At 33.4% G+C, this 12,384-nt stretch overlaps 1 protein-coding gene across 1 annotated transcript; it reads right to left on the reverse strand.

Annotated features, from left to right (window-relative positions):
* LOC132735463 (zinc finger protein 85-like) lies at nucleotides 1-2,388 on the reverse strand. Its single transcript, XM_060722421.1, has one exon. It carries the CDS (start codon nucleotides 1,672-1,674, stop codon nucleotides 520-522), a length of 1,155 nt encoding a protein of 384 aa, XP_060578404.1. The 5' UTR covers nucleotides 1,675-2,388; the 3' UTR covers nucleotides 1-519.
* Nucleotides 2,389-12,384: the final 9,996 nt, after the last annotated feature.

Genomic DNA, 12,384 nt, shown 5'->3' on the forward strand with positions numbered 1-12,384 from the left:
GGCAGGCATATTGTTTATTCAATCAAACTGAAAAACTGTTTAAATAACTTTCTTAAACCAAACAAACATCTTGTTCAAAAGTAAAATCATAATAGAAAACTGCTTAAGAGGTGAAACAACTAGTAAATACAATCTATATTTAACTCCATATGGTGCTAATTCAACATGTGTGATTTAACTTCATTTCTTTTAAAAAAATGATTGGTTACCTGTGAACTTCAAATAAATGTTTTTATCACCAGTGTGTAAAGTCATATATTTGTTTCAAGAACCATGTTGGAAAAGCTTAATGACACACTTTACATCTATGTTTTTTTCACTCACCAGCATGTTTGCTATATGTGACATAGTATTATTTATTCTCACCAGTGTGTGTTGTCATATGTGTGATAAGATTAGTATGTTGAGAAAATGCTTTATCACACATGTCACATTCATGTTTTTTACTTGCCAGTGTGTATTTTCATATGCCTGATAACACTTCTTTGTGTAGAAAACCCTTTATCACACACTGTCCACTTACATGTATGTTTTTTTATTGCCAGTGTTTATTTTCATATGCCTGATAAGATAACTTTTATCAGAAAATGCTTTATCACATACTTCACACTTATGATTCTTCTCACCAGTGTGTATTGTCATATGCCTAATAAGATAACTTCCTGTTGGAAACGCTTTATGACACATGTCACACTTATATCTTTTCTCGCCAGTGTGGATTGTCATATGCCTACTAAGAGAACTGCTATGAGAAAATACTTTATTACAAATGTCACACTTACATCTTTTCTCTCCAGTGTGTATTGCCATATGTGTGATAAGAGTATTTTGAGTAGAAAATGCTTTATCACAGACTTCACATTTATAATTCTTCTCACCAGTATGTATTGTCATATGTATGATAAGATAACTTCGTGAGGAAAATGCTTTATCACACACTTCGCATTTATGATTCTTCTTGCCAGTGTGTTTTGCCATATGTGTGATAACACTACTTTTACTGGAAAACGCTTTATCACATACTACACACTTATGATTTTTCTCGCCAGTGTGTATTGTCATATGATTTTTAAGATTACTTCCTGTAGAAAAGGCTTTATCACATACTACACACTTATGTTTTTTCTCGCCAGTGTGTATTGTCATATGTTTGGTAAGATGACTTCGTTGAGAAAATGCTTTACCACAGAATTCACACTTATGATTTTTCTCACCAGTGTGTATTGTCATATGTGTGATAAGACTACTCCGTTGAGAAAATGCTTTACCACAGAATTCACACTTATGTATTTTCTCGCCAGTGTGGATTGTCATATGTATGGTAAGATGACTCCGTCGAGAAAATGCTTTACCACAGAATTGACAGTTATGATTTTTCTCACCAGTGTGTATTGCCATATGACTGACAAGATTACCTCGTGTAGAAAACGCTTTATAACATATTTTACAACTATGTTTCTTCTCGCCAGTGTGTATTGTCATGTGTCTGGTAAGATTACCTCCTGTGGAAAGCACTTTATCACATACTTCACACTTATGTTTTTTCATGTCAGTGTGTATTGCCATATGACTGATAAGATAAGTTTCTGTAGAAAACGCTCTATTACACACTTCACACTCATGATGCAATTGAGATGATAACTTCTCACAAAGTGTTTCTTTACTGTCCACCATCTTGTCAGCTTGTATTTCTTTGCTTCAATTAAGACCCTAAATAAAAGATAACAATTTATCACACAATTCACAAAAACTAATATTTATAAATTTTACCATTTTCAACTTCTGAAAATTATGTTTATTATGTCCAAATATTATTTTTAAAATTCTAAAATGATTAAAATGTTTTCAGTTATTTACTTTTACAATTACTCATTCTTCTGTATCCAATAAACACAAGAATGTTGAACAGAAGATGACGGGGGTATATTTTTTGCTAATGTCTGGCGGTCTGAGTCTGTCAGTCTGAAGACCACGTGGCTTCCGCTGATTATCAGTTGAAAACTATTTACCACAAAGTCATCATATTTCACATTTTGGTTAGTTGTATAAAGTAAATAACCCCCATTGATTTGTTTTCTAGTTCAAAGCTCAAGGTCACATGTATCTGAAATGACAAAATGATACTTGCTCATTGTCTTAAAAACTATTAATCACAAAGTCTTCATATTTCACATATTGCTTAGTCGTAAAAAGATGTTTCAATATATATCGATGTAGAACAGTAACTAATTTTTTTCTATTATTTTGGTTTGTATCATCATATAAGCAAATGTATAAGAAAACAAGTTAGAAAGAAACATATATTTAATTTTTCGAGATAAAGGATTTTTTATGTCTTAAGCCAAACCGGGCATTGTCACCAGATTGTAGTGTTAGATACATGTATATCATATAAAACATGAAATGGCTGTATGCAGTATGTGGTTGTGTTGAATAAATTGTGCGGCCAAAAGTTTGCAGGTCTCTGTGTATTGGAAACCAAAAATGTGTCGCTGCTGATGGGTTTTAAATTATAATGTATACTCAGTTCCTATGATATCAAGGGTTCTATGATATCACAGTAACTGTTATTTATATTTTCTGTGACTGCTAGTAAAAGAAGCACATGTTGATGTTACTTTTTTCCAAACTTACACACCAAAACCGCATAGCATCTGCCAATAAATTCAATTTGGTAAATAATGATTATCATCATGAAAATAAACAAGAGGGCCATGATGGCCCTGAGGTCGCTCACCTGTATATAGGCCCCCCTACCTGTATATAGGCCCCCCTAACACCCACCCCCAACGTTGCAGGGCCAATTTAACCCAAGGGCTTTTATTTGCACAAACTTGGTAGACACCCATAAGAAGATGTTTCATGCTAAACATCTAAGCTCTAGCTCAATGAGCTTTTTAAAAGAAGATTTTTTTTTAAGTTTTTACTATACACATATAGTTAAAAACAATGACACCCCTGGGGCCGGGCCAGTTATGACCCCAGGGCTTTTATTTGAACAAACTTTCATTTACTAGAAGATGTTTCATGCTTAATATCTAAACTCTAGCTATTTGGGTTTTTTCAAAGAAGATTTTAAGTTTTTGCTATACACATAAAAAGAAAATCAATGACCCCCGGGGCGGGACCAATTTTGACCCCAGGTCTTTTATTTGAACAAACTTTGTAGACACCCATAAGAAGATGTTTCAAGCTAAATATCTTAACCATAGCTCTTTGAGTTCTTTAAAAGAAGATTTTTTAAGTTTTTACTATATGCATATAGGGAAAATCAATGACCCCCTGGGCGGGGCCAATTTTGACCCAGAGGCTTTTATTTGAACAAACTTGGTAGACACTTATTAGAACATGTTTCATGCTAAATATTTAAGCTCTAACTCTTTTGGTTCTTTAAAAGAAGATTTTTTAAGTTTTTACTATATGCATATAGGGAAAATCAATGACCCCCTGGGGCGGGGCAAATTTTGACCCCAGGGCTTTTATTTGAACAAACTTGGTAGACACCCATTAGAACATGTTTCATGCTAAATATCTTAGCTACAGCTCTTTGGGTTCTTTAAAAGAAGATTTTTTAAGTTTTTACTATATGCATACAGGGAAAATCAATGACCCCCCGGGGCGGGGCCAATTTTGACCCCAGGGCTTTTATTTGAACAAACTTGGTAGAGACTCACTAGAAGATGTTTCATGCCAAATATCTAAGCTCTAGCTCTTATGGTTTTTTAAAAGAAGATATTTAAAGTTTTTTCTTTTGGTTGCCATGGCAACCAGAGTTCTGCATGGAATTAAATTCTTTAAACAATTTTTAAAGGTGACCACCAAAGGAACATCCTGTGAAGTTTGGATGAAATTGGCTTAGTGGTTTATGAAGAGATGTCATTTAAAGTAAAAGTTTATGGACGACGGACGGACGGACGCCGGACGAAAAGCGATCACAAAAGCTTACCCTGTCACTTTGTGACAGGTGAGCTAAAAACTATTTTATAAAATCTTCATATTTGACTACTATTTTTCTTGTTTGCTTTCACATAGTCAATTAAAATATGTTATAATTCCTAATCCTGACATAAGATCTCTTATCCTGACATAAGATCTGTTCATATAGTTTCAATTTTATAATATATAAGTAAGTCAACTTTTGGAAATTTAACACAAGTTAATTTGAAGATTTTCAATCCTTCCATGATTGCATTTTTGGGGATTACTGTGATACCATAGTAACTTTCTCTAAAATCACCCAAAATGGCTATCATTGATTGATAGATTTTTCATATAACAAGATATTTTTGGCAATTTTCTTAAGTAAAAAAATGAGCAGAAATTTTGACCCCAGGTCTTTTATTTGAACAAACTTTGTAGACACTCACTAAAAGATGTTTCATGCTTAATATCTTAACTCTAGCTATTTGGGTTTTTTCAAAGAAGATTTTTTAAGTTTTTGCTATACACATATAAGGAAAATCAATGACCCCCGGGGCGGTGCCAATTTTGACCCCAGGGCTTTTATTTGAACAAACTTGGTAGACACTTATTAGAACATGTTTGATGCTCAATATCTTAGCCATAGCTCTTTGAGTTCTTTAAAAGAAGATTTTTTAAGTTTTTACTATATGCATATAGGGAAAATCAATGACCCCCCGGGGCGGGGCCAATTTTGACCCCAGGGCTTTTATTTGAACAAACTTGGTAGACACTCATTAGAACATGTGTCATGCTAAATATCTTAGCTCTAGCTCTTTGGGTTCTTTAAAAGAAGATTTTTTAAGTTTTTACTATATGCATATAGGGAAAATCAATGACCCCCCGGGGCGGGGCCAATTTTGACCCCAGGGCTTTTATTTGAACAAACTTGGTAGACACTTATTAGAACATGTTTGATGCTCAATATCTTAGCCATAGCTCTTTGAGTTCTTTAAAAGAAGATTTTTTAAGTTTTTACTATATGCATATAGGGAAAATCAATGACCCCCCGGGGCGGGGCCAATTTTGACCCCAGGGCTTTTATTTGAACAAACTTGGTAGACACCCATTAGAACATGTTTCATGCTAAATATCTTAGCTCTAGCTCTTTGGGTTCTTTAAAAGAAGATTTTTTAAGTTTTTACTATATGCATATAGGGAAAATCAATGACCCCCTGGGACGGGGCCAATTTTGACCCCAGGGCTTTTATTTGAACAAACTTGGTAGACACTCACTAGAAGATGTTTCATGCCAAATATCTAAGCTTTAGCTATTATGGTTTTTTAAAAGAAGATATTTAAAGTTTTTTCTTTCAGTTGCCATGGCAACCAGAGTTCTGCATGGAATTAAATTCTTTGAACAATTTTTAAAGGTGACCACCAAAGGAACATTCCTGTGAAGTTTGGATGAAATTGGCTCAGTGGTTTATGAGGAGATGTCATTTAAAGTAAAAGTTTACGGACGGATGGACGACGGACGGACGATGGACGGACGGACGCCAGACGAAAAGTGATCACAAAAGCTCACCCTGTCACTTTGTGACAGGTGAGCTAAAAAGTCACTTTAATTTAATTATAAGTATAAAGGGCAAATTTCCAACTGTATAAAAATTTCAATAAATTTTTGTTGAAATCCCTTTTGAAATATTACCTTTATATTTTGTTTTGGTTCAAATCCGTCTAACTGATTGAGAAGTTCCAACATAGTTCTCTGTACCTCACTGTCACCTGTTAAATAACAATGATAAACAAGAGGGCCATGATGGCCCTGAGGTCGCTCACCTGTATATAGCCCCCCCCCCCCCGGGCCAATTTTTACCCAAGGGCTTTTATTTGAACAGACTTGGTAGACACCTATAAGAAGATGTTTCATGCTAAACATCTAAGTTCTAGCTCATTGGGTTTTTTAAAAGAAGATTTTTAAGTTTTTACTATACACATATAGTTAAAAACAATGACACCCCTGGGGCAGGGCCAGTTTTGACCCCTGGGCTTTTATTTGAACAAACTTTGTAGATATTTACTTAAAGATGTTTCATGTATAATATCTAAACTCAAGCTATTTGGGTTTTTTCAAAGAAGATTTTTAAGTTTTTGCTATACACATATAAGGAAAATCAATGACCCCCGGGGCAGGGCCAGTTTTGACCCCAGGGCTTTTATTTGAATATACTTGGTAGACACCCATTAGAACATGTTTCATGCTAAATATCTTAGCTCTAGCTCTTTGAGTTCTTCAAAAGAAGATTTTTTAAGTTTTTACTATATGCATATAGGGAAAATCAATGACCCCCCGGGGTGGGGCCAATTTTGACCCCAGGGCTTTTATTTGAACAAACTTGGTAGACACTCATTAGAAGATGTTTCATGTCAAATATCTTAGCTCTAGCTCTTTGGGTTCTTTAAAAGAAGATTTTTTAAGTTTTTACTATATGCATATAGGGAAAATCTATGACCCCCTGGGACGGGGCCAATTTTGACCCAAGGGCTTTTATTTGAACAAACTTGGTAGACATTCACTAGAAGATGTTTCATGCCAAATATCTAAGCTCTAGCTCTTATGGTTCTTTAAAAGAAGATTTTTTAAGTTTTTACTATATGCATATAGGGGAAATCAATGACCCCCTGGGGCGGGACCAATTTTGACCCCATGGCTTTTATTTGAACAAACTTGGTAGACATTCACTAAAAGATGTTTCATGCCAAATATCTAAGCTCTAGCTTTGACAGTTCTTTAAAAGAAGATTTTTTAAGTTTTTACTATATGCATATAGGGAAAATCAATGATCCCCCGGGCCGGGGCCAATTTTGACCCCAGGGCTTTTATTTGAACAAACTTGGTAGACACTCCCTAGAAGATGTTTCATGCCAAATATCTTAGCTCTAGCTCTTTGGGTTCTTTAAAAGAAGATTTTTTAAGTTTTTACTATATGCATATAGGGAAAATCAATGACCCCCTGGGGCGGGGCCAATTTTGACCCTAAGGCTTTTATTTGAACAAACTTGGTAGACACTCATTAGAAGATGTTTCATGCCAAATATCTAAGCTCTAGCTCTTACGGTTCTTTAAAAGAAGATATTTAAAGATTTTTCTTTCGGTTGCCATGGCAACCAGAGTTCTGCATGAAATGGAATTCTTTGAACAATCTTGATAGAGCTTCATACAAAGAGTATTCCTGCCAAGTTTCATTAACATTGGCCTTGCGGTATCATAGAAGATGTCCTTAGAATATTTAAAATGTGGACGGACGACAGACGACGGACGCCATTTGGTTGGCCATCCTAAAAGCTCACCTGCACTTTGTGCAAGGTGAGCTAAAAATAACAAAAGAAAATTTTAGTCATATGAATATATATTTTTAGACAATTGAGAGATCACATGAATCAAATTCATACATAACATTCACCACATATATAGTTCATCTATTTCTTATACAAGTGATCACTATTAGACAAATTCATACAAACATTGTATGAGAACACACCTATATTATGCATTTAAGACATTTATAACTCACATCATAACTTGTTTGAATGTCTATTTGTGAGCATAATGATTACTACAAGAGTAATATTTACCATAAAGCAATATCTAAATTTTAATAAAATACATATATTAATCAATATAATATATAATATAATATTAACTATCAACATATTAATTTGGAGGAAAGGGTGGGTAAATTTTTCAATTATCAAAACATGTGATCTCTAAGTCGACGAAATACAGAATGACCAAAATTCCGAGGAAACAAATGGTCAAAAATATTTACCGCCAAAAACAGAAGCGACCATCCCCAGAAGGGTCAACTTTTTTTTTCTTTCTTTTTTTTCTTTTAACATTATTTATGTATCTCTCGTGTCCCATTTAGAAAGAAAAAAGTGTTTAATTTTGATTTTTTAATTTATATAGGTATTTATTGGCTAAATTATGCTAAATCTAGTAATAAATATGGTACCTGATATTTTCAAAGTGTAATATAATCAAAACTAGACGGTAAATGTATTTCATATTTTACAAGATCAACCAATATACTTTTTTAAAAATTTAGGGAAACTTTGATAACAGACACTCATTTGAGTAAATTTTAAGGATTTTTTAAATTAGGCTCCCTAAGTAGTAAAATGGTCAGACACGTGGTAAAAATGGGTGGGGTAGGGTAACATTTTTATACAGATTTCATAAATTTTAAGTAGAAACCATAATTTTGCTTATGTGGATTGTTAGCTAAATGGTACTATTTGTTTCTTGCCAAAAATTAATGGGAAAACATTTTTCATTAGAATGTTATTGCAGATTATCTAAAGGTTCCTCATTTCTAAAAAAAAAGGCCTTCATAACATCCTAGCTCGAGTACAGAAAAGTGGCCATAACTTGATTTCCGTACGGTAAACTTTGTTTAAATTTTGCATACATGTGTACTTTAAGGTATACATCTGACCTATGATGTCAATTTTTTAGTTCCTGATAGTGCCCATTAGGGTCCTCATACCTTAAATTGGATCGTTTGTAAAAAATGTTTGGCAATTTTGGAAAAGAGTCACTTATTAAACAGAAGTCAAATATCATCTATGTGTGTGATTTTTATAGAGAGAGCCAGTGCAAAAAAAATAATGAAAGTTGCAACAACTATGTAAAATGTAGTGTTTTATAAAAAAAAGGAAGTGGCTAGCCAAAAGTTCTAGCCGTACGTGAGTCACGTACGACTAGCCTGAATACACTGTATTGGCTAGCCGTTCGGCACTTTTCAAAAATATATGGAAGTCGAAAATGCATATGTTATTTTGTGTCTTTAAACAACGATTTTAATTAAACTAGTTTGTTCACTTTAGTAAAGATGCTCCGCAATTTTGCACACAAAAAAAATGAATATGAGTAAGCGTTCACGGTTGTATAATCTATCTTGTCAAAGTTGCATGTTATAACGTCCTTAATTTCCATGCTTATTATTTGTATGAAAGATGAATTGTTAAATCTGTTAATTAAGCACATGGATCGAATAACTAATGATCGGAGGGGAATAAATAAATAAATTAAAAGAATATTAGAAAAAAAGGTGAAAAGGAAAAATAATTTAATAATGCAAACTTTCCTTAATGATGGACGATGGACAAACTTCTACATACCGACGGTAATTGACGCATTTATCAGAGCCCAACAACAATTATTTTCGGTGTTTTTTTTTGTGTTTTTTTTTTCAAATTAAAAATTAAACTTAATCTGGGACATACGATAAGTATATCGTATATCCCAGACTTAATGAAACAAAAAAGGATTATTATTAAATTTTGTAAACTATTTCAATTGTTGTTATTTAACTGCAACCAAACCTATTTTTGAGATGTCAAAGTACATTCTTTTCTGTAGTCAACGCGTCGATTAATCTCTAAAAAGTAGACATTCTTGACTAAAATCCTCGCTTTAAGTCATAATTAACATATGCACTTTCGCCTTCCATATATTTTTGAAAAGTGCCGTACGGCTAGCCAATAAGGGTCTCCCTAATTACCGACAAGAACCGTCAGGAACCGACAAGAACCGACAAGAGCCTATATATTACAAATAAACACGTACAAAAGTGTTTTTATGATTGTTAAACATGCAGGGCATATATATTTTTCATATTTGATAAGGGTTTTCTTGTATTTTTATAGAAAATTAAATATATGCGTACCGACAAGAAAAAGTCGAGTGCAACGCGTACTGTTACTGTTACGTTGTTTACTGCTATTTGATTGTTTTATTACTTATAACTTTTGATAAATGATCTGTTGTGTGAGAAATGTCCGTCTCTAACAACCAGAAACATTTCATAAAAATTAACGTTAGTTGAAAATGATTGTCTATGTTTGGTGTTCTTAAACACCAGTTATGAATATTAAAGGGAATACAAATTTAAATGAAATCCCTTTCTTCATCTTTCACTCTTATCATATAATATCAATGTTTTGTAACTTATTTTGCAACACACTTTCTTTTGTAAATCAGTATTTTAATTATATGCCAAAATATGCCAACAAATATTAATGAGTCAGCCTCAGATAATACAAATAAGTAACATTTAAAATATTATGTTAAACTCTGACATAGTTATACTAGTATTGTATGTAATTCTCTTATTTAAGATAGCTGTATGTCAATTGATTTCTTTAAAGAACAATAGGTGTTTACCAGTCACACAATTTAATCTTTACCTTATGATAAAATGAATGTTTATTCAATGTTGTTCATTGCTATGGCATTGTGATGCTTGACAATACAGTATATGTCCTGGCCAGCCCGGGGTTCTATGATATCACGGTACTTGACGTTTATTAGAAAATATTTCAATATAAAAATCACACACAGACATGGATGAAATTTGTGTTCTGTTTAATAAGTGACTCTTTTCTAAAACTGCCAAACATTTATTACAAAAGATCCAATTTAAATGTTAGTTTATAAACTATTTAATAAAAGGTATGCTAGTGGCAAAGGTAAAACAAATAAGGTACATAAATGATTATGTCAAATGTGGTTGCTAGCTTTGACTCTAAACTGGGACAGAAAGATACATAACTCTGAAGATTCTTCAGGTAAACTTCTTCAACCAAAAGAACTAAAAAAGTTTGTTTTTCTGGTGTTCACTTTATGGGCTCAATATGACTTTCAGTCATGCAATCACTGGAAACATTTAAAGAACTGTTTCAAAGCGAGGACACATGATGTCTTCATCTGTCCATGTCATAACACTGAAATACTGAGGAACAGTCCATATAAGAAGTAATATCACACAGGTCAATTTTTATATGGAAGGACAGATTTACCGTATATTTAATACATTGATTAAATAACTGAAGACACGTGATTGATAAAAAAAAATGACAGGTAACGCCATACTTTTTGGATTTCTGTTTATTTTTAGCTCGCCTTTTTTTTTTTGAAAAAAAAGTAGAGGTATTGTTATAGTCGCGGCGGTGTTGTCGTTGCCATTGCCGTAGCCGTTGCTGTTGCCGTCTGCAAACTTGTACCTGGATCATTACTTTTTTATTTCTTGGTGTATTGTCTTCATACTTGGCCACAACAACCCTTGGGACAAGGCCTTTCAATAGACCACACTAACCTTGACCTTCATCTATAAATGACATTGACCTTCAAGGTTAAAAGTCCAAATTTTGCTTGTTCATGCTGTTATTGACTGTAACTTTCTTATTTTTGAATGGATTGTCTTCAAACTTGAACATAATAATCTTCAAGGATATCCCTTAAAAATAACCTGACAGACCTTGACCTTCACTCATAAATGACCTTGACTTTGAAGGTCAAATTATTGAAATTTTCATGTTTTTGGCTACTATTGGCTGTAACTTTGTTATTTTTGAATGGATTGTCTTCAAACTTGAACATAATAATCTTCAAGGATAACCCTTAAAAATAACCCGATAGACCTTGACCTTCACTCATAAATGACCTTGACTTTGAAGGTCAAATTATTGAAATTTTTATGTTTTTGGCTATTATTGGCTGTAACTTTGTTATTTTTGAATGGATTGTCTTCAAACTTGATCATATTAATCTTCAAGGATAATCCTTAAAAATAACCCGACAAACCTTGACCTTCACTCATGAATGACCTTGACTTTGTTTTTGCTGTAACTGGCTGTTACTTTGCTATTATTGAAGGGATCAACTTCATATTATAACAGAACATACTTAAAGACAAGACCTTGTTGTTTATCATGACTTCACCACGTGACTACACAACATGACCCCACCACGTGACTGCAACACATGACTTTACCACGTGACTCCATCACGTGACCCCACCACATGACTCCACCACGTGACTTCCAAGTGACACCACATCGTGACTCCACCACATGACTTCAACGTGACTCCACCACATGACTCCACTACGTGACTTCACAACATGACTCCACCATGTGACTCCACCAGGTGACTCCACCACAAGACTTCACCACGTGACACCACCATGTGACTTCGAATTGGGTGTCTTTATTTATATATATATATATAAATTAGTAAATTTTTATGCATAAAATATATAGACAAAACTGATGTGAAAAAACAGAATGATTAATTTTATAAAAACCCATCGGCAGCGACACATTTTATGTTTCCAATACACATAGACCTGCAAACTTTCGGCCTCACAATTTACTCAACACAACCACATACTGCATACAGCCATTTCATGTTTCATATGATAATTATTACATGTATCTAACACTACAATCTGGAGACAATGCCCGGTTTGGCTTAAGACATGAAAAATCCTATATCTAGAAAAATTATTAATATTGTTTCTATCTAACTTGTTTTGTTTATAAAGCTTATATATGATACAAACCAAAATAATAAAAAAAAATTAGTTAATGTTCTACATTGATAAATATTGAAACATCTTCTTTTAACGACTAACC

This window comes from Ruditapes philippinarum, unplaced genomic scaffold (genome assembly GCF_026571515.1).
Source record: "Ruditapes philippinarum isolate M1 unplaced genomic scaffold, ASM2657151v2 ctg814_1_1_1_1, whole genome shotgun sequence".
Lineage (NCBI taxonomy): Eukaryota > Metazoa > Mollusca > Bivalvia > Venerida > Veneridae > Ruditapes > Ruditapes philippinarum.